At 43.1% G+C, this 27,042-nt stretch overlaps 1 protein-coding gene across 1 annotated transcript; it reads left to right on the plus strand.

Annotated features, from left to right (window-relative positions):
* The first annotated feature begins 724 nt into the window (after positions 1–724).
* Positions 725–26,337, plus strand: HECA (HECA ribonucleoprotein granule regulator). Its single transcript, XM_085055704.1, has 4 exons — positions 725–1,149; positions 15,010–16,050; positions 19,167–19,321; positions 21,968–26,337. Exons 1-4 carry the CDS (start codon positions 918–920, stop codon positions 22,130–22,132), a joined length of 1,593 nt encoding a protein of 530 aa, XP_084911830.1. The 5' UTR covers positions 725–917; the 3' UTR covers positions 22,133–26,337.
* Positions 26,338–27,042: the final 705 nt, after the last annotated feature.

Consider the following 27,042-nt stretch of genomic DNA (forward strand, 5'->3'; position numbering starts at 1 on the left):
CTGTTCTGCAGCTGACGGCAGCATCTCGTGTCCCTGCGTGCAGGAATCCCGTTTTTGTTAGTTACCGATCTCCCGCAGCGCCTCCCGCCTCCGGGAGCCCGGACTGCCGCAGGTGAGGCTGCTGCCCCTCCACAACGCCTTTGCTGCTCCCGGCTCTGCTCCAGGCGAGCGCAGCAGTTCGAGTGTTCCTGTAACTCACATCCTAAAGGTTCACCCCGCTGTCCATCACCCACGGAGATACCCCTACCAGGAACCACACGAGATGAGAAATCCAATGCTGCTGTAAGGCTTCGTGCTCCTTAACCATCCCCTCTTCCCCACACGAGACCGCATTGTTTTGGTTTCCTTCCAGCCCCTTTTGATTCCTGCACGTTCAGGTGACATTTGTTAGCTGTTCCCCGCTGTCTGCACATTCACAGCGCCCGGGACAGCGCGGCCGAGGCCGGGGCTGCGCTGAGAAGCGCGCACGGACAGCCCCGGCCCCGCTCGCCCATCACCCCGCCCGGCCGAGGGGCAGCGCTCCGATCCCCGCTCCCGGCGGCAGAGCGCGATCTGCCCCTCCGGCCCAGCGCCGCTGCCACCCGCCCGTGCCGGCGGAGCGGGGCTTTCCCTCTCCCGATAAGCCCCTCCCGCCGCCCGCGCCTGGCTCAGCCCCAGCCCCCCCGCCCAGCGCACGCCGCTTCCCGCTGCCGCCCGCGCCTGCTCCGGGAGGAAGAGGGGCGGCGGTGGCGGGTGGCCGAGAGGGACACGCCTTTCCCCCTCCCCGGCCCGGCCCCCCGGGCCCCACCGCCCACCGCGGGCGCGGCGCGGCGCAGCGCGGCCGCCGCCGCCCCGCCATGAGCCGGAGGTAGCGGCGGCGGCGCCTTCCGCAGCCGCCGCCGCCCGCCCGCCCCGCCGCGGCGGCGGCCGGGCCCGCGATGCCGAACCAGAAGGGCGGCAAGGGCAAGAAGAACAAGCGCGCCAACAGCAGCGGCGACGAGCAGGAGAACGGGGCGGCGGCGGGCGGCGGAGCCGCGGCGGCGGCCGGTGGCGGCGCCTCGGGTGGCGGCGGAGCCGGAGCGGCGGCCGCGGGCGGCGGCGGCGGAGCGGGCGGCGGAGCGGGCGGTGCGGCGGCCGCGGGCGGCGCGGCGCCCGGAGACGTCAAGAGCGGTGAGCGGCGGGCAGGGCCCCGCGGCCTCCCGCGGTGGCGCAGGCGGCGGCAGGGACCGGGGGGAGGGCGCGGGGAGAGGGGCCGTGCGGGCGGGTGCCCGGGGCGGCGAGCCGTGTCGCGTGGGCCCCGAGCGGCTGCCGCCGGCGGGATCTCCGCGGAACGCGCGGCGGGGCGGGGGCTGCGCGCCCGGGTGTCCCCGCACGGTGACCCGCCGGAGGGCGGGGGCCGCCCGGCGGCGGTGCCGGGAGCGGCGGGAGCCTGGCTGCCCCGCAGAGCCCGAGTGCCGCGGCTGCCCGGGAGCGCGGTCCGCGGGCACAGCGCATCCCCGGCGGGCGGCAGGCGCAGCGCTCGCCGGCAGCGGCCGCGCCGAGGCTGACTCGGAGCCCAGTTGAAAAATCCCCACTTTATTCCGTCACGGTTAAAAATGGAGTCCTGCTTTTCGGTCAGTTTTGTTTGCCGTTGTACAGCAGTTGGGTTTGTCAGGGTAACGTGCTCACTTCGCATCAACCATTTTATGCTGCCTTTGGTCGGTGGGTTGGATTTCGGTTCGGAACGGTTTTGGTAAGGTGGTGTCTTGCAGAAACTTGCATTGCTATTCAGGTTTGTTTTGCTGCAAAAGGATGTGTCAGGCTAAAACTAAAGGCAAGCGAAGATTTTGTTGCAGTTTTGCTAAGCCAAGAAACCCCACCTCTTAATTCTGCAGCTAGGTTTACAAACTGCGGTGTGGAGTCTGTACTCCTCACTTTTTTCCTCTCCCAAGTTGGATCTCAGGTTTTTATTCTCCATGCTTTTCAAAGAGTGGGAGGATGGCTACAACTGGTATTATGTTTTGTGGCAGTAGTTTTGCCTGCTGTTGTTAGAAAGGCAGTTCCAAGTGTCTTAGTTTGGTTTTCAAGACGTCTGATTCCGTGTATTATTTGATGGAAACTTTTCCTTGTAAATACTGTCAATTAATTACGGATCCCTTTAACTCACAAGGTCTTTGCCAGACTGCTTTTGTAAGAGTATTACTTACACCAGAGAATGATGGAGAATGATTAGAATTTCCTTTTTGGGTTTGTTTCTGTTTTTTCTTTACTGTTTGCTTTAAGTGAGTGAACAAGGGGAAGAAAAGAAAGAGAGGTTAACAGGAGTTAGAGAATTTCTCGCATATTTTTATCATGGTAATATCTTCAATATGGTAATGTAGTATGTCCAACATCTGCATTGCAAGTGGTGTCTTACACATGCAGGTGGTGTCTTACGTGTTGGCTTTTCTTCGGATGGGGAGAAGCAGTGTTTTGAGTTCCGTTTTGCTCAAGCACAAGTGGCAGCAGTGGTACATTTCTGGTGTGGCTGTTTTGCCTGTGAATAGTGAGGTGGTGTTCCATCTGCAGGTGCCACAGGAGGTGATGCCAGTGAACACTGGTAGTGGTACACATCGCTAGCTGGACAGGTTGTTAGTCTTCAGCTGTATGACTGTGTGTCCTATGTGCTTGACATATCCTTCTCCTGTGCTGGCCAGCTTCCTCAGAAGTTGAGGCTGCCTTTCTGAGATCTAACCTGAGGTGCACCTGTATTCTCTCTCTCCCTGCTTCCATATGACTTCAGTGGTCAGAAACATCACTTGATTCTTTCATCAAATCCCTCACATCCCCTTTTTGTTACACCGTCATGACAGAGGTACAGCCTTGGCTTCGACATTTGCTGTGCCTGGTCAGCACACCTGATCTTTGCCTTGACAGGATCATTACATCTCATCATACCTTTCTTTTCAGATAGGCTGGAGGAGTAGATGTGGTTGCTAGCTTTATTTTACATTGGCTACTGCCCATCCGATAATCCTGACCTGTAAGTTCCGTAAATTGCATTTTCGCTGGTAAGTGCAAAGCTTTCAAAGGTTTTGGTTCAGGTCATGCTGCAGAATTGGGAATCTTGCTCTTGTGCAAAGAAAAGGTTAGACAATGATAATGGATTCCCCCAAGTCTTCAAAACCGATGAATCTGAAATGAAGCTCTGTAGTGTAGCCACAGCCCTGGAGGCAACTAGCCCATTACTAGACTCCAGACGTTTGTAAGAGGCTGTGCACTTTAGGGTTGGCTTGATCATTAAGCAGTTTATGGAGGATGTAGCCTGCTTCAGTGAGTGGTGGGGTTAATAGAGTTCTGCTGTACACAGTCAAGTACCTTCTATTCGCGGGAGACTATCTGGGTTGTGGATTAAGTCTGCTGGGTAAGGGGAAGCTCTTAGCTGGGCTGCTTTTGCAGCTGCATTCTGTGACTCGAGTTGCCCAGGCTCACTGGTCCTGTGAGGTCCTGGGCTCGCTCTTCTCTTCTGCATTGTCACCTATCATTGCTCTCGTACTCTTCCTGTACCCTGGGAAAGTGGTGGATGATCATAATGGCATAACCTGTTTTCTTTCATTAATGTGACAAGACAGAAGTATGCAGAGGTGAAAGCAGCAGATTTAACAGTTGAAAATGTCTGTGCAGACCTTGGCTTTGCATCATGATGTCAGAATCATGGTCTAATTACGCAGTCACATCAGGACCCTGCTTCACTCACAAAGAGGTAGTGATTTAGATATGGGGCTTTTTTTAGTCTTCACAGTTCATTATATGGTCCATGCATTGTTTCTGTCCCTCATCCATGCAGCATAATTAAATAGAATTTTTGATTTTCTCTGTGCAGCCCTGACTAGCTGTGACATGTAGTAGGCAGCTGCCATTGCAGCATCCCTTTATGGTGGAAAGTTCTTGTTTACTGTTACATTTTGATAAATTTTGCATCAATCCCCACACAATTTTCCCTCAAACTATATCAGTTTTTGGCATGATGACTGAGAAATGCCAGCAGACTTTTCCCCTGCCCCAAGAGGGCATTTATTTATGGTGGTTTTGGTGGTGGTTTAATTTTTGCATGTTCAGAGCTCAAACTGTTCTTGAAGGGTTCTAGACCCCCATGGGGGGATCGGGAAGGCAGAGAGCATAACCACTGACCAGATGTGATGGCTTTTCTCATCTTGCACTCTAATTTGTGAGCAGGTATTGGGATGATGTTTATAAGGGGGATTCACATTCTATAGCTATGTCCTCTGTTCCTATCTCTTCCATCAGACCACGTGATAGATCAAAATCTTTCTTGACCAAAGTGCATCCATTTTCTTCCTTGAGTAGATGCATAAGTTTTGGAGAGGGGAGTATGGGGTATAGGTGGACTAGTTTAACAGTATCACAGTGCACAGGGAAACAGATGTGATGTCACAGAAAGCCTCATTCCTTAGATTACCTGTCTTCAGAGTGATTGACTGATGTTCCTAAAAAAATTTTAATTTTCTAATTTTCTAGCTTGTTTTCTGTCTTACCTTTCATAAAATCTGAGCTGTCATCATGCAAAATTATACCAGCAGCTGCATGGGATTGTGCACTTTGCCCATTGATGGCAATATTCCTGATGGCAGTAGTTGGTTACCTTCATCTGCCAACCTAAACGAGTGTAACATTTTCTGGATACTTTGCCCTCATCATCAGAAGAGGAAAATCCCCAGGGCTCACTTTCAGGTCTGAGGCTCTGAGAAGCAAATCCCTATTCTGTCCCTGCCTTGCTGAGGCTGGACACTTTCAGGCTGTCTGCTCCAGCTGTTTTATCCCTTTATCCTCTAAACTTGCTCTAGTCTCCACATACAGTTGTTTCCATTCTTTGTCTCATTGTCCAGTAGAGCCAAGTCCTCTTCTTTGGCTTGGTCATCTCTATCTTAACATCTTGCTGCTTCATCCCCTTGTCCTTGTCACTCTGGTCTCTCCAGCATTGGTGCTGTGAGAAGATTAGAGAAAAGAAAAAGCTGTGTCTCCTCACCTGTGCTTTTCCCTTTTAACATGGAATTCATTAAAACCAGCCAAATTAAGCTAAAAACAAAAATACAGCATACCTGTCTCTAAGTCACTGTCCTACAGTGTACTGGCCACTTGTTTTAAGATTTCTTTTTTTCTCCTGCCATAGGTGAGCCCTTAAACTGCACAAATGACAGAGCTGGCGAGTTGGTGGGTTGGTAAATCTGACTGCTGCTGGCAGTCAGATTTGTGTGCCTTTGAACACTTCACCTAGGTTTCACAAATTTGTAAGACTGATTTACTTTCAAATAAAAATGCTAATGTAGGACAAGTGTATGGAGAGGGAGATCAGTAAGCACAACAGTGTTGAAAGCTGTGACTGGCTAACAATTATGATTTACTGAAAAAAATTATATCCTGGACGTGGGATAGTTAAGGAGGGACAGAAAATTTATCAATGCAATGTTTAATTTAAAAATGTATTTTTAGAGAATGAATTATTATAGTATTTAAGCCTAGATTAATTTTTTGCTGTCAAATGTTCCCTGCTGCATATAACATCCAGTTCCAGTTTGGCACTCTAGTGATGTTCAGTGTTGGTACCCTTCTGATTATTTAGCTTGAGAGAGTCCCACTGGTATCAGTGAGACCACCTGGAAAATTAGGTTCCTATTCTGTTGCAGTGACTACAGAATTTAATACCTATGAATTTACTAAGGGGAGATAATTTTACCTCATAATACCATTGTGTTCTTCTAACTGCAGGAATCAATTGAATGCAAATTTCACTGTCTCTGTCAATGCAAATCAGGTTCAAAAGGACTTTCATGTTAGTTTTAGGATTTTTAAAACTATGTGATTACATGCTTTGGTAGCAAATGTAGTTCATGTTCTGCAAATCTTTGCAAATGGAATCACATTCATGGTGTAACTGAGTAAAATAAATATTACCCGTTCATGCAAGCAAGTACACGCCCATTTAAGTCTGGGTTTTTTAAGTTGTTTGCTATCAAAATGGTTATCTGTTCCCTGACAGCATTGTGTGTTCATGTGATTAGTTATTGCTCAAGTGTAGTGCTTTCAGGAGTATGGGTTAGGCTTGATGTTTGCTCTCTTTCATACAAGGAAATACAGTTTTTGAACTGATTGCTTTGCTTTGTCTGTACTCATCCCATATCCTACTCCCAGTGATCTAACAAGTGGTGACAAAATGATTTCTAGTCCTTGGAGACATTTGTAAGTTTTCTTCAGCCTCGCTTACAGCCTTGCATATTGAGACATCCTTTGATACTGAAGGACTGTCATGGCTGGCAGACGTCCATCCTTCTCCGCTTTTCTTCCTGCAGCATGTGTGATGGAAAAAAACAGAGGAAAACCTTGCATTCTGCTCAGAGTAAAATATTACAGCTAATCTTCAAGGTGTCTAAATTATAACAGGGTTAGTAGGGCATGGGCTTTCTTTAAACAGTTTTGATAGAAATTCAAATAATTTCAGAGAGGCCCCTTGAAACAGTAATCTAGTCACTGGAGTGGGTAATTCCATTTTGAAAGCTTGTGGGATTCTGAGTGGAGCACTGGCATTTCCTGGTAGACTTTAGTGACATTTATCTTGAGAGCGTTCACTTCACTTTATGTCTTTTCTCAGAGTCTATCAGTCCTCATTCCTGGGCTTGAGAGGGATATTGCTGTTGTTCCTGTCTTGGATGCCTGCTGGGAGAGGAGGTAGCTTCTGTTGGAATCTGGCTACTGAGTATGCCCGGCACTCCCCATCTGCATTTCTGTGCTGCCGATACCCATTATGGGAGCAGTGTACAATTGAGGTCTCTGTGTGCCACACAGATGCCAAAGATGGTACATGACAGGGCTGGGAGCCAGCATGGCATCCTGAGGGAGATGTCTGTGGGAACCAACAGCTCCACACTCAGGAGCTGCTGTCTGGCAGAGATGCTGGGTACTGCATCTCCTGTTTCCCACTGAGTTTCTACCAGCTTCTTTAGCCTTTAGCATGGAAAATAAAATACAGTCTATCACACTGAAACTTGGGAAGGATAGACCAATGACAAAAATATCCCTAGACTTGAAGCTGTAAGAGGTGCTGATACCACTTGATTTAGCCTGTTTTCCTTTGTCTCTTGTCTTCTTGTGCTTTTGGACTCGGTCTGGTGGTTAGCTGGCTCTCAGTCTGAGCAAGTCTAGCCTGCAGTGTTTACATCTGTGCTTGGCATTAGGGCACCTACTGCATGCCACAGTTATCTCTATTTCCAGCATGAGTTGGAGTTTGCCACTGGAAACTTGCTAGGCGAGGTGCAGTAGAGTCTGCTTTAGTTACTATTAGAATGATTGTTTCCTGAAGCACCAGGGTTAGTTCTGTGCAGCATTTCAAGTTATTAAAAGCTCTTGGGAGGCTAAAGTGAGAGGATTTAATGGTGGAAGTGCTTTTCTGTGGGGACAGTTGATGTGCAGACTAAGCAACAGCCAGCGTTCAAAACACATTAAGACCCACCAGTCTTGAGATGGTCTCTGCATTCACCATGATAGAGGTCATCAGAAAAATCCACCCCGTGTTGAGGAGTGGGAGGAATTTTCCTGGCTGGGGCATGATTGTGTGTGGCATGGAGAACCAACTGTCTTCTGACCTGGTTAAACCAATTCAGAGTTCTCATGGGAGTATCAGGGGTGCATAGTTGTCCTGCTACTGATACAGGTAGAGGCTTGGGCCTCTTCTCTGGGGATATTTTCAGTTGGATTCAAGTATTACAGCACAAGCCAGGGCAAGATTTCCTCTATACAGAAAGGGTCTGTACATCCTAAGTGAAAGCCAAAGCTGGGGACTGAGTTGTTTTCTGTATTTGGACAACAAATATTAAATGGAAAGAAACTGGCTAAATTGGCTAGATGATAATTGTACAGATTATGGTGACTTCTGCAAGACCATGTGAATTCTCATACTGGGTTTCAGCAGCGTAGGCAGTAGGTTCAGCTTGGAGCACAGATGGCTGTGTAGAAAAGCCACAAAATTATTGTGCACATGAAGTGCCTATCTTCCTTAGTTTGTGCAGTTTCAATCTTGATTTTCTGCGTTACTTTGGTGAGGTGATGGTTGAGCTGGGAGTGGGTGGTTGAATGAGAGCTGCAGATAACTGTATCACATGCTAGTTGTTGATTTCATAAACAGGCATTAGCTCAGACTGTGCTTATAGTTAGGAGGTGTTAATGTGGCAGGTATGAGTTAAGCCTTCGTGATTTCCATGAATATGGATACAAATTTCCTGAAATCTTTTCTAGGGGAAGGTGATTACTTCATGTTACTAGTCAGTTACTAGAATTAGTGACATCTTGCATGTAGAGTGAAGCATGTGAGGGAACTGGGCTGCTTATGGCTTTGTTCTCCTTAAGTCCCTTCTGGGAGTAGGTATTGCCTGCAGCTGCCTGGTCCTTGGGGGTAGGACTGAGCTCTGGACTGGCACCTATTGGTACATGTTGTCAATATCTAGGTGTGAAATAGATGTAAAGCTGTCAGCCAGACTGACTCCAGACAGCTCCTTGTTGCAATGGCTGTGGCTCTGTCTGTTGCTCACTGAGAATGGACTGCTAGCTGTGGCTTCTCTTTCCAAGAGCCTGAGGGAATCTTATGGCACAGAAGAAAGTCTGTGTTCAGGGTGGATTACCAGATACTACTATCTTGGTTTTTTTCCTTCCCTCCTGGAGAATCCTCCTGGAAGCTTTCATCTTGATCATTCAGCAAAGGTTGCTTAAGAAGTTTTGAAGAGATATCAGTCATCATCAGTGAATGTTACCAGCATAAGCCCTGAGCCAGGCTGTTTTGAAAGACTTCTCTTACTGTTTGTCAGCTGTTATTTGTTGTTGCTGCACTGGAAATCCAAGCCTGCCTTTTGGATCAGCTTGTGAAACATTTTTTCTCATTGCATTCTTCTGCTGCACTTAGGCTCTTAGGAAGGTGGCTGATCATTTCTGTGTAGCCATATTATTTGTACTGTTTAACCAGTTATGAGTATGACAATACCATTTTGTCATGTCTTGGTAATCTTTGGAATGTTAGATTATATTACAAGGTTCAACAAAGCAAATACATTGGACAATTAATTTAAGTTTTTTCTTTCTGTCTGTTTTCTTGTGGTGGTTTATTTTCTACAGCTGCATTACAGTATTAGTGCAGTAATATTGTATGACTTCAATTAAAATAAAGCTGTGCTGATGGCAGAGGAAATTCAGAAGATTCATGCAGATGATTGATAAGGAGTAGCCTTCCACAGGAATGACTCAGCTCTGGTTCAGGCTGGCAGAGTGAACAATTCATAGCTGTGTAAGGTTGTGAAGAGAGCAGTGTTCATGGCAAAGCGGGATGGAGGTTAAAGTGCTTGATTTGCAAGGTATGTGTCCCACAGGAATCTTTCTGGCCTAGGTAATGTGCTGGCAGCTAGCGTGTCCTTGGCATAGATGAAGAGATTCTAGAGTAACAGTCGACCAAGAGCAAGCCACTGTGACTGTCTTGCAACCAATCCAGTGCCAAGACCTTATCCCTTTTTTTGGGGATAATTTCTTTTTCCAGATCCATAACAACCTGCTGCTGCCTGACAGTAGTTTTTAGATGACAGTAGGGCTGTCTCTTCCTGCCGCCACCGCACTTCCCTCTCCTCTGCCCCCAGCCTCACATGTTTAACACCTCCCTTGAGTTTTACCAGAGATGGCAAATCTGTGCAGCGAGCTGAAACCTATGCTGACGAGTACGGGAAATAATTATCTGTTTCTGTCCACTGACTGAAAAACTCTGGTGCTTAACACAATGGATAATGTGGGAGCGTAGCAGGGGAAGAGCGAATTTTGCTTTAGGCATCTGCATTGAGGACTTGGAACAAATGAGAGCAGTCACGAAACTGAAGCCATGGAATCATTGCATTTGGCTTGCTGGGTGCATCTTTATGATGGGTGTGTAAACAGAAGTAAACAACATTCTCCTCAATATACTTCACCAGAGGGAAGTTCCTCAGGCAGCTGTTGTTCTGCTGCTTTAATTTGGGTCATAAAATGGGAAGGATGGTCTTCATATACTCCCTTACATTTTTATGAAAAGGTAGAACCAGTTCATGTGGGAGGATTTTTTTTGTTTAAAGTTATTTCTCAGATGTTCTATTTCTATTCCTATTTCTGGCTTTTATGGATGTTAATAAACCTGAACAGAAAAACTGAGAAAAAGCCAAACAACTCAATCCAGCTTCCTTGCAATCTTCTATCATATTCTCATTTTTGAAAGAAAAGTTAATTTTATGGTGGCTCTGTCAAACATAAAAACCAAACTTGTTTAAACAGTGAGCTATCTTTGCACAAATGTATATGTGTTTGGAATATTGTATGTTATTTCTGTTTTAGAAGACATTTATGTATTGCTCCTTCCAACTATTTTCAGAATCACTGTTCCAAATCACTACAGAGGAATATGAGAAAACATTTATTTTTTTATGTGGAAACATAACATCTTGAAAGAAGCAGCATGCGCTTGTAGCTGCAACTAGACAGCCTACGATGAAGCTGTTCTGCTACACAAAACTGCACACTGTCTTGTTTTGTTCTCCTAGAGCTGTGAAACCCATCCTGAAACTGTGAGTTAAATAGAAGTTCTTATGTCGTTATTTCGGCATTCTTTTGAAAGAGGCTGCTGGAAGAATGGATGTTGTTCTGATGCCATGTAATCTTCCATTTTCCCCGAAGTTCAGTTTCATAGCTTTGGAAACCAGAAACCTGTTGAGCTGTTAGCTACTTGGAAGGAAATTATGTTTAGGTGACAAACCAGCTTGGGGCTGCAGGTGTGGAGGGGCCATGTAATTTCTGTTTACTTCCTATCAAAATCTCTCTTGACAGTAATTGTTAACACTGTCATCATAAAACATTAGGACAATGATTCTAGCTCTGACTTTTTGAAGAATAACTCAAAATGCATTTCTAATTACAGGAAGTACAAGGGCTTGATAATGAGAATTTTAAAGTTTTGTAATACTGAAATAAGTGCTCTATCTCATTTATAAAATGGTGATTAAATAACCCAGACCACTTTCAAGGGTGTGAATTGATGGGAAGAGCTCTTCACATTAGCTAAAAGGTGGCTCCCATTCTTATCTGAATGATGTCTCTTTTGCTCCTAAGTCCTATTTTTTACCATGAACAGGGAAAATTGCACAAAAATTGCTGTTTTCTGTTTCCCGTTTATTCTTTAGGCAGGAACATGTGGCATGGTTATGTTTGGCAGAAGACATGGGTACAGAGAAGTCTGCAAGGGATGTTCTGTCCTGCACAGTCTGTTTTGTACAGATACACCTTCTGGAATTTGAAACGTTAGGCAAAACCAAATGTTGTCTTGAGGCTTTTGTACGCTTTTCAGGTAGTGGAGTCTTCTACTTTCTTAAATACAGGAGAACTACAGAAGCGGTAGAGCTTTCCACCAAGACAGCTTCAATTAGCCATGCTGGGCTTCTCGATTTCTGTTGTGGAAATACTGCAGCAGTTCAGTCAAGGCCTTCTCCAAACCGGCAGACTTGATAACTGCAAATCTGTATCAGGAGCAGCAGGTGCTTTGACTAGCGTGGTGTAACCTGTGCTGCGGAGCATGGCAATATGGCAGAGAGACCTGTTACTGCTCTGGAGTATTTCCTGTGCAGCTACAGTGACACTAGTGAAATGTCAGATGAGTCCCCTGAAGAAGGGAGTAGAGACCAGCTTCTCCTCTTAGCAGTGGTGTTTTCCAAAGCAATCGTAGTGCCACCATTCAACAGTTCATTGGAGTGTTTTGCTTGAGGAAAGGCTTTTCTTAATTCTGTCTTCCAGCTGCTCTGGATCTGCTTTTGCTGTGGTGATTTTAAGCCAGTTCACACTGGGTAGATAGAAGATCAGATGAGGCAATGCATGAAACCTTAGTAATTATCTAGTTAAATGTTGAAGAAGACATCGCTGTCCAGAACTTGCAGCTTCGGCTTTTCTTGCTCTTAGTTAGGCTGTGTGGGAAGTTCCTCAGGTAATCTGGTGTCTCTAAGTTCTTAAGGAGAAACTGGAGAAGATCTCATTCCACAGTACTTCCATTGACCAACCAGGAAAAAGGGAAAAAAAGTCTGTTTAAAGTTGCCTTTATTTTAGCCTAGGTAAACACCTAGTAGTGTTTACCTAGGCCACCTAAACACACTAGGTAGACACCTAGTGCATGATCATAATTAAGTAATTGCAGACATATTCTGTGGAATGCATGGGCTGTGATGATTGTTTTTGTATTTCAGTCACTTATTTTATTAATTTCATTTTTTGTCCGCACAGTGAGGAATCAGTAAACCTCTCAGGCGGCTGGAGATCATCTGTTTTTGCATACAAATTCAAAAACATTTCAAGGGCTAATCAAGGAAACACTTTCCTTTTTTTAGTCAGTTAACTATGCCAGTATGGATGAACAAGAATAGTGTCTATTCAATTCTAGACTTGTCTGTGTAGTACTTTCTCGGCTGTCAGCTATAATTATACCTGTAACTGTTAGAACATTTACTCTCTGAAACGCAGTGAGAGCATAAGTGGATTTTTGGCACGTTCTTTTTTTTGCTGCCTTCTTGCAATGGTGGAAAGGAATATGTACCAAAATAGAAGAATACAGGAAATGCATAAGTGAGAATTGTTCACATTGGTGCCTCTGGTACCTTGCGTCACATATGACTTCTGACGATTTGCCTTTCCTGGGTTCAGTTTAACTGCTTTCTCTGAGGTAAATTGCTTAAGGATGCTGTAATTGTTAACTATACTCTCAGACCTTAAATATGGTGAAAGAAAGACAGACAATGAAGAAAAACTTGGCAAAGATGCTTGTTCTGTGGTAGCGTGACTTGCATGGAAGTCTGGGAGAATGGGTGGGCAAATCCTCTGAACTGGTAAACCCACAGATTTTGTTTCAGAGCAGGCAAGTTATTGCTCACTTCTGCTCTTGGCCAGCAGCATTATACTCAATAATACACAGTAAAAGAGTGGAGAAAAATTAGTCATTGGTAGCCAATAAAGTTGGTGCTTCTCAAAGACATCTCAAAACTTGCACATTCTTAGTGGGTTTTTCAGAGACATGAGACAACCAATAATGATATTTTTGTTACGTGTATGGAAAGAGCTTCCAAAGAGTCTCCAGGGAAAGCCTCTCTTATCTGTGTTCTCTCCAATTTGGTAATTTGTTTTTAATGACTGAAAAGTCTGTATTTTGAAATGAAAAATCCTTCTTTAGAGAAAATCTTTTGGGAATGTGTTTTGCTTGCAATTTATAGGCCACTCCCTGAAGGAAAGGTATTGCGGAAGAATTCTTCTTGCAGCTGTGCCACTTCTGGCATTAGAAAAAGAGACAGAGAAATTAAGGATGTGGCATCTTCCAGGGAATGGCTCAGGAAAGCTTTTCTGTGCTATTTGTGCTTGTTTCTTCTGTGTAAGTAAGTTTTAAGAACTACAGTAATCTTGAATTTACTGAAGGTAGCCTTGAAGATTTTGTTTGTTTATAGCCTTTTCCAAAAACTTGCTGGGAAGGGGCAAAACCACTAGCATGGTAAAGATCTGCTGTTGCAGAGTACCTGGTTTGTGTATTGCTGTTGTAGGACAGGTGATGATGGATAGTGTGTGTCATACTGAGAGTTGGAGTCAAAGTACATATAGCAGCATAAAACCTTTAATTCTACTGAAAATTATGTTGTGTTATTTGTGCTAGCAGTGACAAGAATGGGATTAAAAACAATGCAGCTGAGTGATGGTTTTTTTACCTGTTCATCAGATAGAAATTTAATGTCTGAAGGGAAAAAACCCTCAATCAGGGCAGTCTCTCTCCTCAAGGCTCTGTGCACCTCTGTCATAAGTCCTGGGACTGGGGAACTTCAGGAAGCTGATTGCTGTGTTTTACATGGGGTGAGGCAGCACTGACCACAGAAGGCCCTGAAGAAGTCTAATATTTGAAAGCAGCCATATAGAGGTTAAAAAGCAGCCTGCCATCCCTGTTGGAGCAGTACTTTCTGGTGAAGTGTAAGAATTAGGAAGGTGGAAATACAGAGAAGAAATATTTGTAATACTTGAGTAAGCGTCTAAAATGTTCTTACAAAAACTCCAGTAGAAAATTTCCAGTCACTTTTGAGCCTGCCAGCTGCAACAGAGCAGCCAACAATGGGAGTCATATGTAGTCTGTGGTACTTTGGTGAAGAACCAGAAAGCATCATTGGTTCATAAATGCAGAATATTCTATTGTAGAGCATTTTTTATATAGAAGCTGATATTGTTGCTGGGAGATAAATGAAGTAAACTATTCTGTGCTAAAGGGTATAGCAAAGCTGCTACTTTGCTGATAAAATATCATGTTGCATTTGGATTCTTTTTAACCTGTCTGTACTGCAGAACTGTTTGGTTTGTGAAATTTAGCTATCCAGAAAGTCAGTGGTGGTGATATAGTCTGTATTTGCCTAGGCAATGTAAAGAAGGCTCTCCTTTCTGTACTAGGAACGTAAGCTGTTTGTCTTGCTTTTCAAAGTCCTCTGCTTCCTCCTTCTCTCGCTAGCTGTTGTCTCTTGTTAAGTCCCAAAGAAAAGATCAATTCCTGCCTCTCCCTGTGATTGTGAAGCTGGGCTGTATTGCTTACTTGTTTTTCAAACAAACATCTCTGTGTGTTCTCCCCATGTTGCCTCTCAGGCTTCAAAGCAACCCTCCAGAAATATTCACTTTGCTTTCTCCGTGCTTCTTAAGGCCTTGCAATGGTATCCACAAATGAGGAGGGCTAATGCTTCTTAGGTGCTTTGGTTTTGAATATTAAATAGACTCTAATGTAATTTTGTTTCTTTATTCCCACATTTTCTTATCTCCTTTCACATGCTTACCTCTTTTTAGCAAATACTGCTTTTTTGACCTGACCCAGCGCTAGTGCTTGTGGCCCTTTAGTAATGCAGGTTGTTAGTAAGAGCTTGTGTGTGCGTTCGTCATGGTGTTTAAAGAAAGCACTGCAATAAATGAGCCGTTAAGTTATTAATGTATTTGTTTTACCTTCCACAGAAGCCCCCTGTGCTACTCCACTGATCTGTAGCTTTGGAAGGCCGGTGGACCTGGAGAAGGATGACTACCAGAAGGTTATATGCAACAACGAGCATTGTCCATACAGCACTTGGATGCACCTTCAGTGCTTCTACGAGTGGGAAAGCAGCATCCTCGTCCAGTTCAATTGCATTGGCAGAGCCAGGAGCTGGAACGAAAAGCAGTGTCGCCAAAACATGTGGACCAAGAAGGGATACGACCTGGCTTTTCGGTTTTGCTCCTGTCGGTGTGGGCAGGGTCATTTAAAGAAGGACACAGACTGGTACCAGGTGAAGCGAATGCAGGATGATAAGAAGAAGAAATCAGTGTTGGAGAAGAGTACGGGAAGGTCCATGACAGAGTCCGCAGAAGAGGCCAAAAAAGGCAGACCGGCCAACAAGCCGCAGAAAGGCTTGAGTAATGACCTGCAGCGAAGGCACTCCATGGACAGGCAGAACTCCCAAGAGAAGGGTGTCATGGGTGGCAGCTACGCTGTGCGCTCACCTTGTGTCTCTCCTGGCCAGTCCCCACCCACCGGCTACTCCATCCTTGCCCCCACACATTTCAGTGGCCCTCGTTCCTCGCGATACTTGGGAGAGTTCTTGAAGAACGCCATTCACCTGGAGCCCCATAAGAAGAGCATGGCTGGTGGGGGCATGTTCAGGAATGCACATTTTGATTACGGGGCAGCTGGCTTGCAAGCACATAGATCAGGACACTTTGATACCCCTGTGCAGTTTCTGAGAAGGCTTGATCTATCTGAGCTGCTCACTCACATCCCCAGGCATAAATTGAATACCTTCCATGTGCGGATGGAAGACGATGCCCAGGTGGGCCAAGGGGAGGACCTTCGGAAGTTCATCCTTGCTGCTCTCAGTGCCAGCCACAGGAACGTTGTAAACTGTGCTCTGTGCCACAGGGCGCTGCCAGTGTTTGAACAGTTTCCGCTGGTGGACGGGACCCTGTTCCTTAGCCCATCGAGACATGATGAGATTGAATATGATGTTCCCTGTCACCTTCAAGGTACAGGTTGTCTGTCAGTCATGCTAGGTTTCATTAAATGATGGAACTGCCTTCTGTGCTGTGTCCCTTCCATTATAGATTTTCATCCTGATTCTGCATTTTTAAGCAGTTCTGTAAAGCTTGAACTAATGTACAAAATACTTACGTGGATCAGAATGAAACATTTAGAAGGAATTACAAAAATATGCTGTATAGAAAGATCCATGCCTTGTCTTTGGGCTTACAACTAAACAAGTTTTCATCCGATTTCTAGGTAGACCATGGGAAGGTTTTCCAGCTGATCTGTTCTGGAGCATGTGCATGCTCATTTATTTGTTGTGAGCTTTACTCCGAGAAACACATCAACCTTTTAAACAACCTTTTCAAATTAAGTGTGCTGTGCTGCAGCGTGGGTGAAAGCTGTATTTGTATCACTGATGAGGGTGAGGTGCTTCTCATCTATTTTCAGACTAGAGAGTATCAGTTTTGTTTTATAGCATACTATTATTTTTTAAATGTGGAAAAGACTGTAGTGTGGCCTACGTTAACACGGGCCTGGAGAGGTTGGTTGTAGTAAGAGTAAGCTTTTAATATGGTGTATTAAAGCAGCAGTGTAGCAGTGAATGTTTTAGACTTATTTCCAAACTTGCAGGTGTTTGTGTCTTGATCATGTCCTAGCTCTCAGATGAGTTGAGACCAAGGCATGTGTTTCTTTTTTTCCTCCTAGAGAAACAAATGAATGTGGGCCAGCATGAGCTTTAGCTTTTCCTGGAAGCTGTGGCCCAAACTTAAGTGATATGGGGGGTACACAGCTAGATGTGCCTGTCCTGCAGCCTGCTGGCAGCCAGCATGGCTAAAATAAATCAGAGAAGGTATTCATAGTTTGCTGGTCAAAAGTGTAGAATTATAGGCTGAAAAGTATGTTGGTAAGCGATTAGGGAGAGGTATTTTAACATTAAATTTTCTCACCTTTCAGTAAAATACATTGTATCCCATGCATGGTCATAATATGTGTTATGTAACATACCTTTGCTCAGTAAACTTTGTATTTGATTTTTTTTCTTTTCTTAAATCACTGTGCACTAAGTCACTGAACTGTATTCATGCTAACATTATTGTTTCTGTCTTGCCTAGTGTACTTTAAGGGGAAAAAATGATAGGCAAATATGCAAGTCAGAAAAATTCCAGGATAAACAGAATATGTATGTGTGAGATAACTATGCTTATTTGCTTTGGTGGGGAGTCAAACAATGTGCTTGTGATTTTATCAGTACAAATAGCTGGTTTAGTAATAGTGAAACTCATCATTTGTTAACATTTGCCACTAAGAATGAAACTGTGAATTTTTTTTTTTAACTTAATTGCTTCTCAACTGTTGGATGATAGATGAAAAACTTGTTCAGACAAGTTGCTATGAATTGTTAAAATTCTTGCTTCTTTGTCCTGGGTAAAATGGTTTATTACCAGAAGTACTCTTTGAAATGAAAGTAAGCTATAAGGTTCTGTTCCAGGCTGTTATTTTCTTTTCAGTACAGAAAATTGCTTCTTTTACTTCAGGCATGTTTAAGATACCTCATTAAAGGTGCCTCATTTACTACACAAAAAGTATCCTGAAAATTAAGCAGTGGGGCAATGTAGTATTTTAATGTGCAGAAACAGCGCAGAACTTCAGATGGGAAAAGTTAAGTGTCTTCCTGCACAATACAACTTCTGTGCATGGAGTTATTTGAACATCACCACTCTCAAGTGTTCACTTTAGGATCAGAGTCTATTATATTTGCACTTTGGTTTCATCCCATCATATTTTCTAGAGCCAAACATGCCAATGTAGAATAACTCAATTGTTACCAGCTCATACTAGCAAGTTTATTTCGTATGTATATTTAGGAAGAGTCTTAATTTTTCTTGTTTTTCTAAAATAGTTGATTTAAAAACCAAGACAAGTTAAACCACAAAAAATTAATTCGGAAGTGTCTGGTATAGACTAATCATAAATTATTAATATTTTGTTCCCATTTATCTAGAAGAGTTACAAGATGCATGTCTTGTTGAATTACATTTTGTGACGTGTTCAGTGCTTTGATGCTAAAGAGCACAAATAGCAATGCAAGGTGAACACATGTTATACACAGACAGTCCTTCTTTGCTGCTGATCTGTAACTGCGCTACTGCTTAGCTCTGTCTTACATAGCAGTGCAAAATCTGGTGTGTTACAGGATTAGTACTTGGTGTCAGGCCACTTCTAATAGCCAACTATTAAACTGCAAATCAGTTTCGTCACTACAAGTCAGGTATAGTCTAGGTGCCAGATCTTCATAGTTTGTGTAGGGCTTTTCGGTTTTTTGGGAAATTTGATGTCAGATTTTTGCACTGGTGAGCTTAATCACATGTATGTAGTTAAAGTGTTTGATTTCCATATCTGAGCCACTTGATTTTTATGGAAATAAATATAACTCAGCTTTTGAAAGTCACTGTGCATACAGAGCCTAAGGTCATGCTAGAGCTCAATATATGCATAGTTCTGAATGGCATGTTAAAGTCCGTGCATGTGCAATCTACAATGTTTTTTAATATACTTGCTGTTTATGAACTGTCAGAAGAAAGCACATGAAAAAAAATTCTCTTCTGGCTGTTGCTTTTTTTCTGTGGGTGATATTAGGTCCTTAGTACCCCCTTTGCTGGAAAGTACTGGCAAGCTGTTAAATGAGTCTGTACCATGTTTGCTAATAAGCTTCAGCACTTCTCCCCTTCTTATGTCAGGTGGGGATGAAGTTAGGGCAAAATTCTGGTTTTGGAAACACAGTGGCTGATCTAACAGCTTAACCTGGCATCTGTTCCTGGAGGTTTAGCAACTCTTTTTATAAAATATTTTGCTAAGGTCTACCAGCAAATGATGGAAGGGAGAGTGGGCAGGGTGATGACTAATTCCTGAGTTCAGCACAGCTTCAGTGAAGCCCTATGTATTTCCTTATGTATTTCCCTAGAGAAACATTTTTTACTTTATCATTCACTCTTTATAAAGAAAAAAAACAAAGAGGTGTGATTTGTATCACTAAAGGTTAGATAGCACATTGCAGAAAATGTCTGTTTTAGTCTTCTCTTCTAGTCTCCTTAAGATGTGTCTTTTCTGTCCACAGGAAGGCTTATGCACCTCTATGCTGTTTGTGTAGACTGCTTAGAAGGGGTTCACAAAATTATCTGCATTAAGTGCAAGTCCCGATGGGATGGAAGCTGGCATCAGCTGGGAACTATGTATACCTACGATATTCTGGCAGCATCTCCCTGTTGTCAGGTTAGTACCATACATGAGTAAGACTCACGAGGTGAAATTCCAACTGATTAGGTAAAGTCAAGGTTGTGAATCTCTTCTCCCTTTCCAACTTCCATCCTTTTTTTCTAGCCTGTACCTAGGAGTGCAATGCAAGAAGGATGATGGGTCTCTGTCCCTTTGTCTTAAGAGGTACAATGGCCTTTAGCTAGACAAAAGTCATTGCAGTGGTCAGTGATTAATATGTTTATGTTTTTAAATAAAGCCCCTTTAAATACATTGGTAATTAAATCTGATGCTTGATCACTGGCATCACTAGTGTCAGATATAGTTCCACATTTTGAGCAGATGTTTCATGTTTTCAGGTTTTTTTCGTTCATAAATTGTGTTTTATCATAACTGTAGCAAAAAGGTGCCAAGAGAACAGAAGGGTCCAAAGTGTCTTTGTGCTTGGAGATAACTCAGCTCTCCTTAATTTTGCTGTGGCTGACCCTGGTGATAGTACTCACCCACCGCAGCCTGAAGCAACTTCGTGTTCATTAAACACTCACCTAATCTATCACTTGAGAGGGGAAAATCCAAGGCCTGGGGCTACTCCAGAATAAACTGTGTGCCTGAGACAGCAGGATGGTTGGCATTCAAGAGAATTGTCCATGTGATGGACAGAGCACTTCTGCTGCCAGTAGAGTTAGACAGCTGTGAAAAAAACATTTGTCTGGGAATGACTCAGTGCTCTGCTCCAGATGCTTGGACACACAACTGTTGTTAGTAGGTCAGGACAGGAGCCTTGCAGAGATGCATCCATTCACTGTGGGATCACTTCGTGGTAATGTGCATACTTTAAAGCAATCTAAAATACAATTTTGCCAATATGCAAAATGCCAGTTTAAGTTTAATGTATTTGCCAAAATGTGTTGCTCAAGAGACAAGTGGTATTGCTGCTGCTGGTTAAGGTGACATTGATAGCAATTATAACTACAGACAGATATATTATGTCCAAATTTAGTGTCTCTTGAGGTTGTAACTTTTTTTTAAAAATAGGAACTTTTAAAGATAAAACACTGATACTGACTTGCTACATTTGTAAAAGTCAGTAACTTTAAATCTGAATTGCTTCTGTTGAATGTACTAGACAAGATTTAAGAGCTCATTATACAAGGGCCTTAATTACACGATTAATGGACAGTGTCACAGTACATGGTATAAGAACTGACTACAAAATCATTAGCTGCAGTGACTGTGATTGCCAGATAATAAGCATTATTGTTTCACCATGATTGTTATAGATGATTCTGAGCATACAGAGGAATGACATTTAAATATGATACATAATAGAACTCCAAATTGCCTTTCTGATTTTATTTTGAATAATTTCATGCTTTGTTTTGAAATATTTAATTCTGTGTCACAAATTTGCATGTAGAATAATGAACTGCAGCCATTGTTAGATTGCCCACACTTAGCTGATGTGCTGGACAGTAGCAAAGGAGAAAACACTTTGGTTAAGAATTCCATAAAAATTCATAACATAGTAGATTGTATTTCTTAAAATATCTGCTTTTCAAGCAGAGCAGATGGCTGTGAAACTGTTGGTTTGTTTCTTTTTGAGTCTGGTCTCAACAGAGATAGTACTTTAATAATTTCCTCCTCTCCTCATCCAGGAAAATCCCTTAAATCAAGATAGTCTAGACAATAGTTTTTGTTCTTTCCAGTGAAGAGCTGAAGCTTTCATTAGTGTTCTGGGCTATGAGGTTAAACTATGGTGCAGCTCAGGCCCTCGCTGCTCATTTGCAACCTTTACTCTTTAAGTCCTTTACAGTCTCAAATCCCTTCTGCTTCTCTTTGTTCTGAAGGGCTTGCTGAGCTTTCATGCTGCCTGTTGCTTTCTTTGTATCAGATGGGCTGTGTTTCTCAGCTAGATTTCTTCTGAAGACTCACTTTTTTGTAACAGCTGAATATTAATAGCTCTGTCTGTCCTCACCTATGACCTTGAATTATTTCTCATATCCACCCAGTTAATGTTGCTTCTTTCTTTCTCAGTTGGATTTTGTAGAATGGTTTGTGTGATAAAGTGATGTTTAGCTTATATAACCTGATATGTATTATAAATGTTTAAATAGATACTTAAAGTGATACAATACCATCTTGTGCTGATAAAGCAGATCGAGTTATAAATTTGTTGAACCAAAAGCTTAAATGCTGACATATTTTATAGAGGGATGATGTTCAGATGTGAACCTGAACGGTTGAATTGCATGGCACAAATGTAAAATTTTTCAATTCGGTTCAGGGCTTCATTTTTGAGACAGCACTTCCTGTGCTGGGGATTGAGGACTTGATTCAGAGATTAAACAGCACAAAACAATCATTTGCATTAATAAACCTTGATATTTGATACCTTCCATCAGTCAGAGTGGGAGGTGACCCACTCCCCAGAATTTGGTGGTGGTCTTTAGTGTGAAAGGCATGGTGTGTGCCTGCAAGTTCTCAGTCCAGGTGAAAAATATCCTTACCAACGCATCCCATTATTGCCAGTGTCCTGACTGACCTCTTCTCCTGCCGGGGAGGACAGGGGACTGCCTCTGGCACCTTCTTTTCCAAAGGTGAGGAGCTGAGGGGAGTGTGGTTATTTCAAAAAGGTTTTTTTGTTTGTTTCTTTGTTTTTTACAGGCTCGACTGAACTGTAAGCACTGTGGGAAGCCAGTAATAGATGTACGGATTGGCATGCAGTATTTCTCTGAATACAGCAACGTCCAGCAGTGTCCTCACTGTGGAAATCTAGACTACCACTTCGTGAAGCCATTTTCTTCATTTAAAGTTTTGGAGGCTTATTGACGAAAGCTTTGTTTTAGTAATAGCTATTTTATGGGTATTTCAACTTTATTACATATCTTTTTATAGGATTCATTCTGTGATGAAATCTAATTTCTTTTCTAACTGAAAGAGCAGCTTCTTTGTCAGTGTACATATTAATATGTATATATACATGTTGTTAAAACCGGAATCCTCCTGACAAGATCTCTGTGAAGGTTGGAGGCAAGCCAATTTAATGGCCTTTCAATATATCCCATGTGTGGGGTAAAGTTCAGCTAAAAATGATTTGGGTTTATTTTTTGTATAATTGTAAAACAGTTTATACTAAGGGTGTGGGGAGACATACAGGACAGAGAAATATGTCCAGTTGGAAAATGGGTAATTGTGTAGGGTTGTTCCTCCAGCTTGGTGGAAATGGGAAATCCTTGGAAAGAAATGATTCCATTGCTGATGAATTCATCCAGCCTTTTGCATTGGTTCCCAGGGGGGCAGGAGCTGGCCCTGTGTTCCCAGTCCCCTCAGCAGGCTTTCCTTCAGATTTCCCACGACTGGGGTAAACTAAGGTATCATGACAAGTGAATGTAAATGTGTGCCAGAAAATGCAATTCTTGAATGAGTTCTTTTGGCATTGCCTCTTCCTGCCATGTGTGTTTGATGTGCATTGCCCTCACAGAGCTATAGTGCAGTCAGTAGTGCTGCTTCTAAAGGGGCTGTCATGTGCCCAGCTGGGTCATCTGCTCATACCAAAACAAGCTGGAGGTCTTAAAATGCTTAACTTAAAGGTGTTTCTTCACAGACGTTTTAGGGAAGGAACTGGCTGAGCTGAGCAGGGATGTGTTTGTGTGTGCCTGCTGGGGCTGAGGTTTTCCTGCCTGCTGCAGGCTGGTGTGACTGGTGTGGAAGGAGAACCATGAAGTGGGATCTGGGCCCGCAGACTTGTAAGAGCTGAGAGGTACTGAGTAAAACACGTGTCATCACTTTTTAAAACAGTTAATTGCTGCACCTTCATCTTTCAAAATTGTGTTCAGTCTAGAATCTAAAAACACAGAAATGTTTTAAGAAAGCAAACATAACGTATTTACTTTCTACATGCCTCTGTGCTGTACATAATAGACTGCATTAAGCAGTGAAATTGTATCAGAGAGCTTGGCCCTGTAGACTCTGCAGTTGTTTCTCGATTCCCATTTCTCCCTTCTCTAAATAAAATTTTTAAAATAGGTCATTAATCTTTTGCTTGGTTTCTCGAATCAGTTGAGATTTATGGGACATTTGTTTTTTGGCTTTTCTCGATAGTGTATTTATAAAGTGTTTGTCCACTTGAGAAGTGTGGGTTTTGTTTCTATTTACACGGTGGGATTATTTTTTGTTTCTTCTGAATTACTTTGTTTTTCAAATTAGAATCTTTTTAGACTGTATCTCTTGAAATCATGCTCTTGAAAATGGCCCTGATAGTCTGCCACCCTGGGAAAGAAAACAAAAAAGTCAGAAGTCAAAATAGTGTTTTTTCCTATGTTGGACCGAGAATTACACTTTCTCCTAAATTAAGAAATTATTGTGCACATAAAACTCAAACTGAATATCCGTGTTTCTTTGTGTGTAAAAATGTTGACTTCAGAGTTTTATTTCCTGGCTGTCGTCACTGCAGAATTAGCTCATTTTAGCATTAGCTACCCTTCAAGTGACACTCAGGCTGCACAGAGCGATTGTGTTGTCACTGGTGACCTACTACTAATTGGAGTGGCAATGTCCTTAGATGCCACGCAGCTCATGTGGTCCAGCGCTGGTCTGAACAGCTGTGTCAGCAGGCTCTGGTAGCTTTCACCACTGGTGCTCTTCTCCTCCTGTCCATGTTTCTGGGCTTGGTTTTGGGCCTGGAGCACATTCTTGGGGTTTTGTGCAGTTGTCCTGTTTGCAACAGTTTTGGGAAAACGTGTTCTGCCGGGAGAGTTACGAGAAGGACTTTTAAAAGCCTTCTAACACTGTCCTGTGGTTGCTACCACAAGGTTATGCCAAGCCCAGCTGCAGTGGGACCAGCACTGTAACCATTGTCCATAGGAGCAGGACCTGGCCTGGCCATAGCTGGGCAGGAACAAGCTTTCTAGCAGATTAAACCTAATTAGCTGTGCAGTGTAGACTTCCCTTAAGGAGAGCAACCAAATTGCAATTTGGATTAACTCTTCCAGAAGGATGAGCCCTTCAGCTTTGATGGTGTGTTGAGCAGCCTGCTGGAGTTAGGGTGGCTAACAAGGTTGGAGTTGTGTTTCCTGGCAGTATCATGAGGACCAGACAGACAGCAGCGGCTGTCCCAGCGGCCTGAACTCACACAGCAAAGACAAAGCTCCTGTAATGAGAGCAATGAAAGCACACATCTCTTACTGTAGGTTCGGTCTTGAGTGCCAGTCACACGCCACGAGTCTGGGCTATCAGTTCCCACATAGGATACATGGCATTGTGTGCCCACTTTTTTTGCAGTGGTGAGGGGAGGTGTCACTGGACAATGGACATGGTAGGGGAGAACTGGGATCTGGAGTTGTCCTAGATACTTGTTTGCTTGCTTCCCTTATAGTAGCCTAATTTATAATTCTGCCCTTTAAGTTCTTCGATGCCTCTCTAGACCTGTATATGTGACAATCAAAAAAGAGTAGGTATGGAGTAAAGGGAATATGGCCAGCTTTAAAAACAAGTGTATGAGAGATTGTACAATACATCCAAGTCAAAACCAGGAATGGAGCAGACTGAGAAAATGTGAAGGGGAAAGTATATTTAAAGAAGTCTTAACAGTGACAAGGAATTGCATACAAATCTATCCAAGAAAACCATTTAGTTTTTTGCCAGCTTTTCCTTTTAATGTTGCTGTTAAGTGAGTCTTATCTACTTCTTGAGGAAATGCCTGTTTTCTTGTAAAACACATCTCTCAACTAGGGGCTAGCAGCACACATAGCAATGTAAAAATGGTCCTCAGTGGAAACAGCTGAGCTACAGAAAGATTCCTCTGAACTTTGACTCCAAAGTAAGTTATCCGTAATTTGTAGCGGCTTTCCCTGCTTCTTGTTGGTGCTGAAAGCTGCTCTTGGGTTACTGCAAAATGCAGTATTTTCTGTAACATGCAGATTCCAGTCAAGCAGTCAGGCCTCACCTTTGGCCATGAGAGTTTCCTGGGCTTTGCAGAAGTAGAAGCCCAAATGTAACTTCTTTGGGACCTAATGGCGGCTTTGGAGGTTAAACTAGACCACAGTTGCTCTGCTTTCTGTCCTGACAAGCACTGGAAGTAGTCATGAGCTTATAAATGCATCAAAAGGGAAATTACTTCCCTAGCTAGGGAGCTGCTTGCTTTACTTATTTGGCTAGTTTATTCTTCATTACCTTTCATTTTTCTGGTGCTGTGTGTTCTTTTCAAGCTGGCCCATGGTCAGATTAAATTTGCCTGAAATACTTTTTGTAAATGAGAATGCAGTCTTCTGGACTTGGAGGTTCATTCTACTCTTCTTAAGTGCACGATACTCCTGTGATAGTAATAGGAGTTGCATGTGCAAATGCTTTTCTTTCCAGTAGTTAACTCTCCTTTCCATAGGAGGGTTTTGCATTTAGGTAGACTTCATATTTTGGATGTGTAAAAATTATTTAATCAGTATTAAATTATTACATCAGTAAGATGTCTACAAATAAATTTTGATAACTGTAACTAACAAGATAGACATCTTTTACATGCTGATGTGTAATTTGACATCTACCAATGTGAACAGCCTGAAATTATTGTTCTGTCTAATGCTGCAGAGTCATTAAAAGTACAGTGTTTTGTAGCCAGACCATAGACTATCCTATAGTCTATTTACATTAACATCTCCAATAAAGAGCAGTATATTCATAATGAGTTTAATTGGAAAAATAAGGAATATTCCTACAAGGGAGGCATCTAGTCCAATTTCTTTCTTTTTTCCTTTCCCCCTTCCCCTCCCATGTATTCTTCATTTTGCTGTACCAAGTAAACAAGGACAAACATGTTGTAAGGCCACTGGTGAGAAAACCCCTCAAAAATATACTTGTCCATAAAGGTTTCTTGTTGAGACATTCTTGGATTGCACTTTTGCAGATGGAAGAATATGTACATAGCAAATGAATGTTGATGAAATTAAAATAATTGGTTATGATATCATTTATGTGTGTTGTTAGAGAATATTTTGTTGTGAGTTCTCTGTATTAAAAAGTAATAAATACCAGACAGCTAATGGTGTGGGTTCTTCTTTCCCTGTTCTCTGGAGTAGTTTCTTACACCTCCTCTTTGTAGAATTACTCCAGTTGCCTTAAAGGGCACAGTAAAACCAGGTTTTTGGTGTCAGTTAAAATGAAGCCTTCTTGTTGTAATTTTGAAGCCTGTTGAACTGCAGGGGTGGCAGTGGGCTGTGAGATGTGTCGCCTTGCTAAACTGCAGTCCTGTTCACTTTGTGGATGTCAACAGTGCTCCTTCTGCAGCACAGCATGTTCTGCAGGAGCAGTTTCAGGAGCTCCTGTCTGCTGTGCCAGCTGCTGCTTGTGGGGCTGAATGGAGGGCAGAGTGCTGAATCCGTCACTTCTGGTTGAGTCTGTCAATGGAAATGTGCCCTCTGGTGCCTGTGAAATACCAGAGGAGCTTCTGGAGGGGAGGACACAGTAGGGCAGCACGAGGGAAAAAGGGTTTCCCACATTATGACAGAACACACACTTTATCTCTGAAACCTGTTTGCAAATCCTTGCTTCCTGTCTAAGGGTTTTCAGCAGTCCGAATAATCATCAAATCATGCATTTTAGCCAACCTTGCTCCATATGCTTACAGCATGATTTTTCAGCTTTTATATATTTCCACAGAGAAGTTCAGGAAGGATGCGAGTGATCAAGGCCATCCAGACATAAATAAGGTAAAGCAAATACTGCTGGGACAGAAGGAGTGCCACAGC

This window comes from Lichenostomus cassidix, chromosome 3, assembly GCF_008360975.1.
Source record: "Lichenostomus cassidix isolate B80296 chromosome 3, HeHo_3.0, whole genome shotgun sequence".
Taxonomy (NCBI): domain Eukaryota; kingdom Metazoa; phylum Chordata; class Aves; order Passeriformes; family Meliphagidae; genus Lichenostomus; species Lichenostomus cassidix.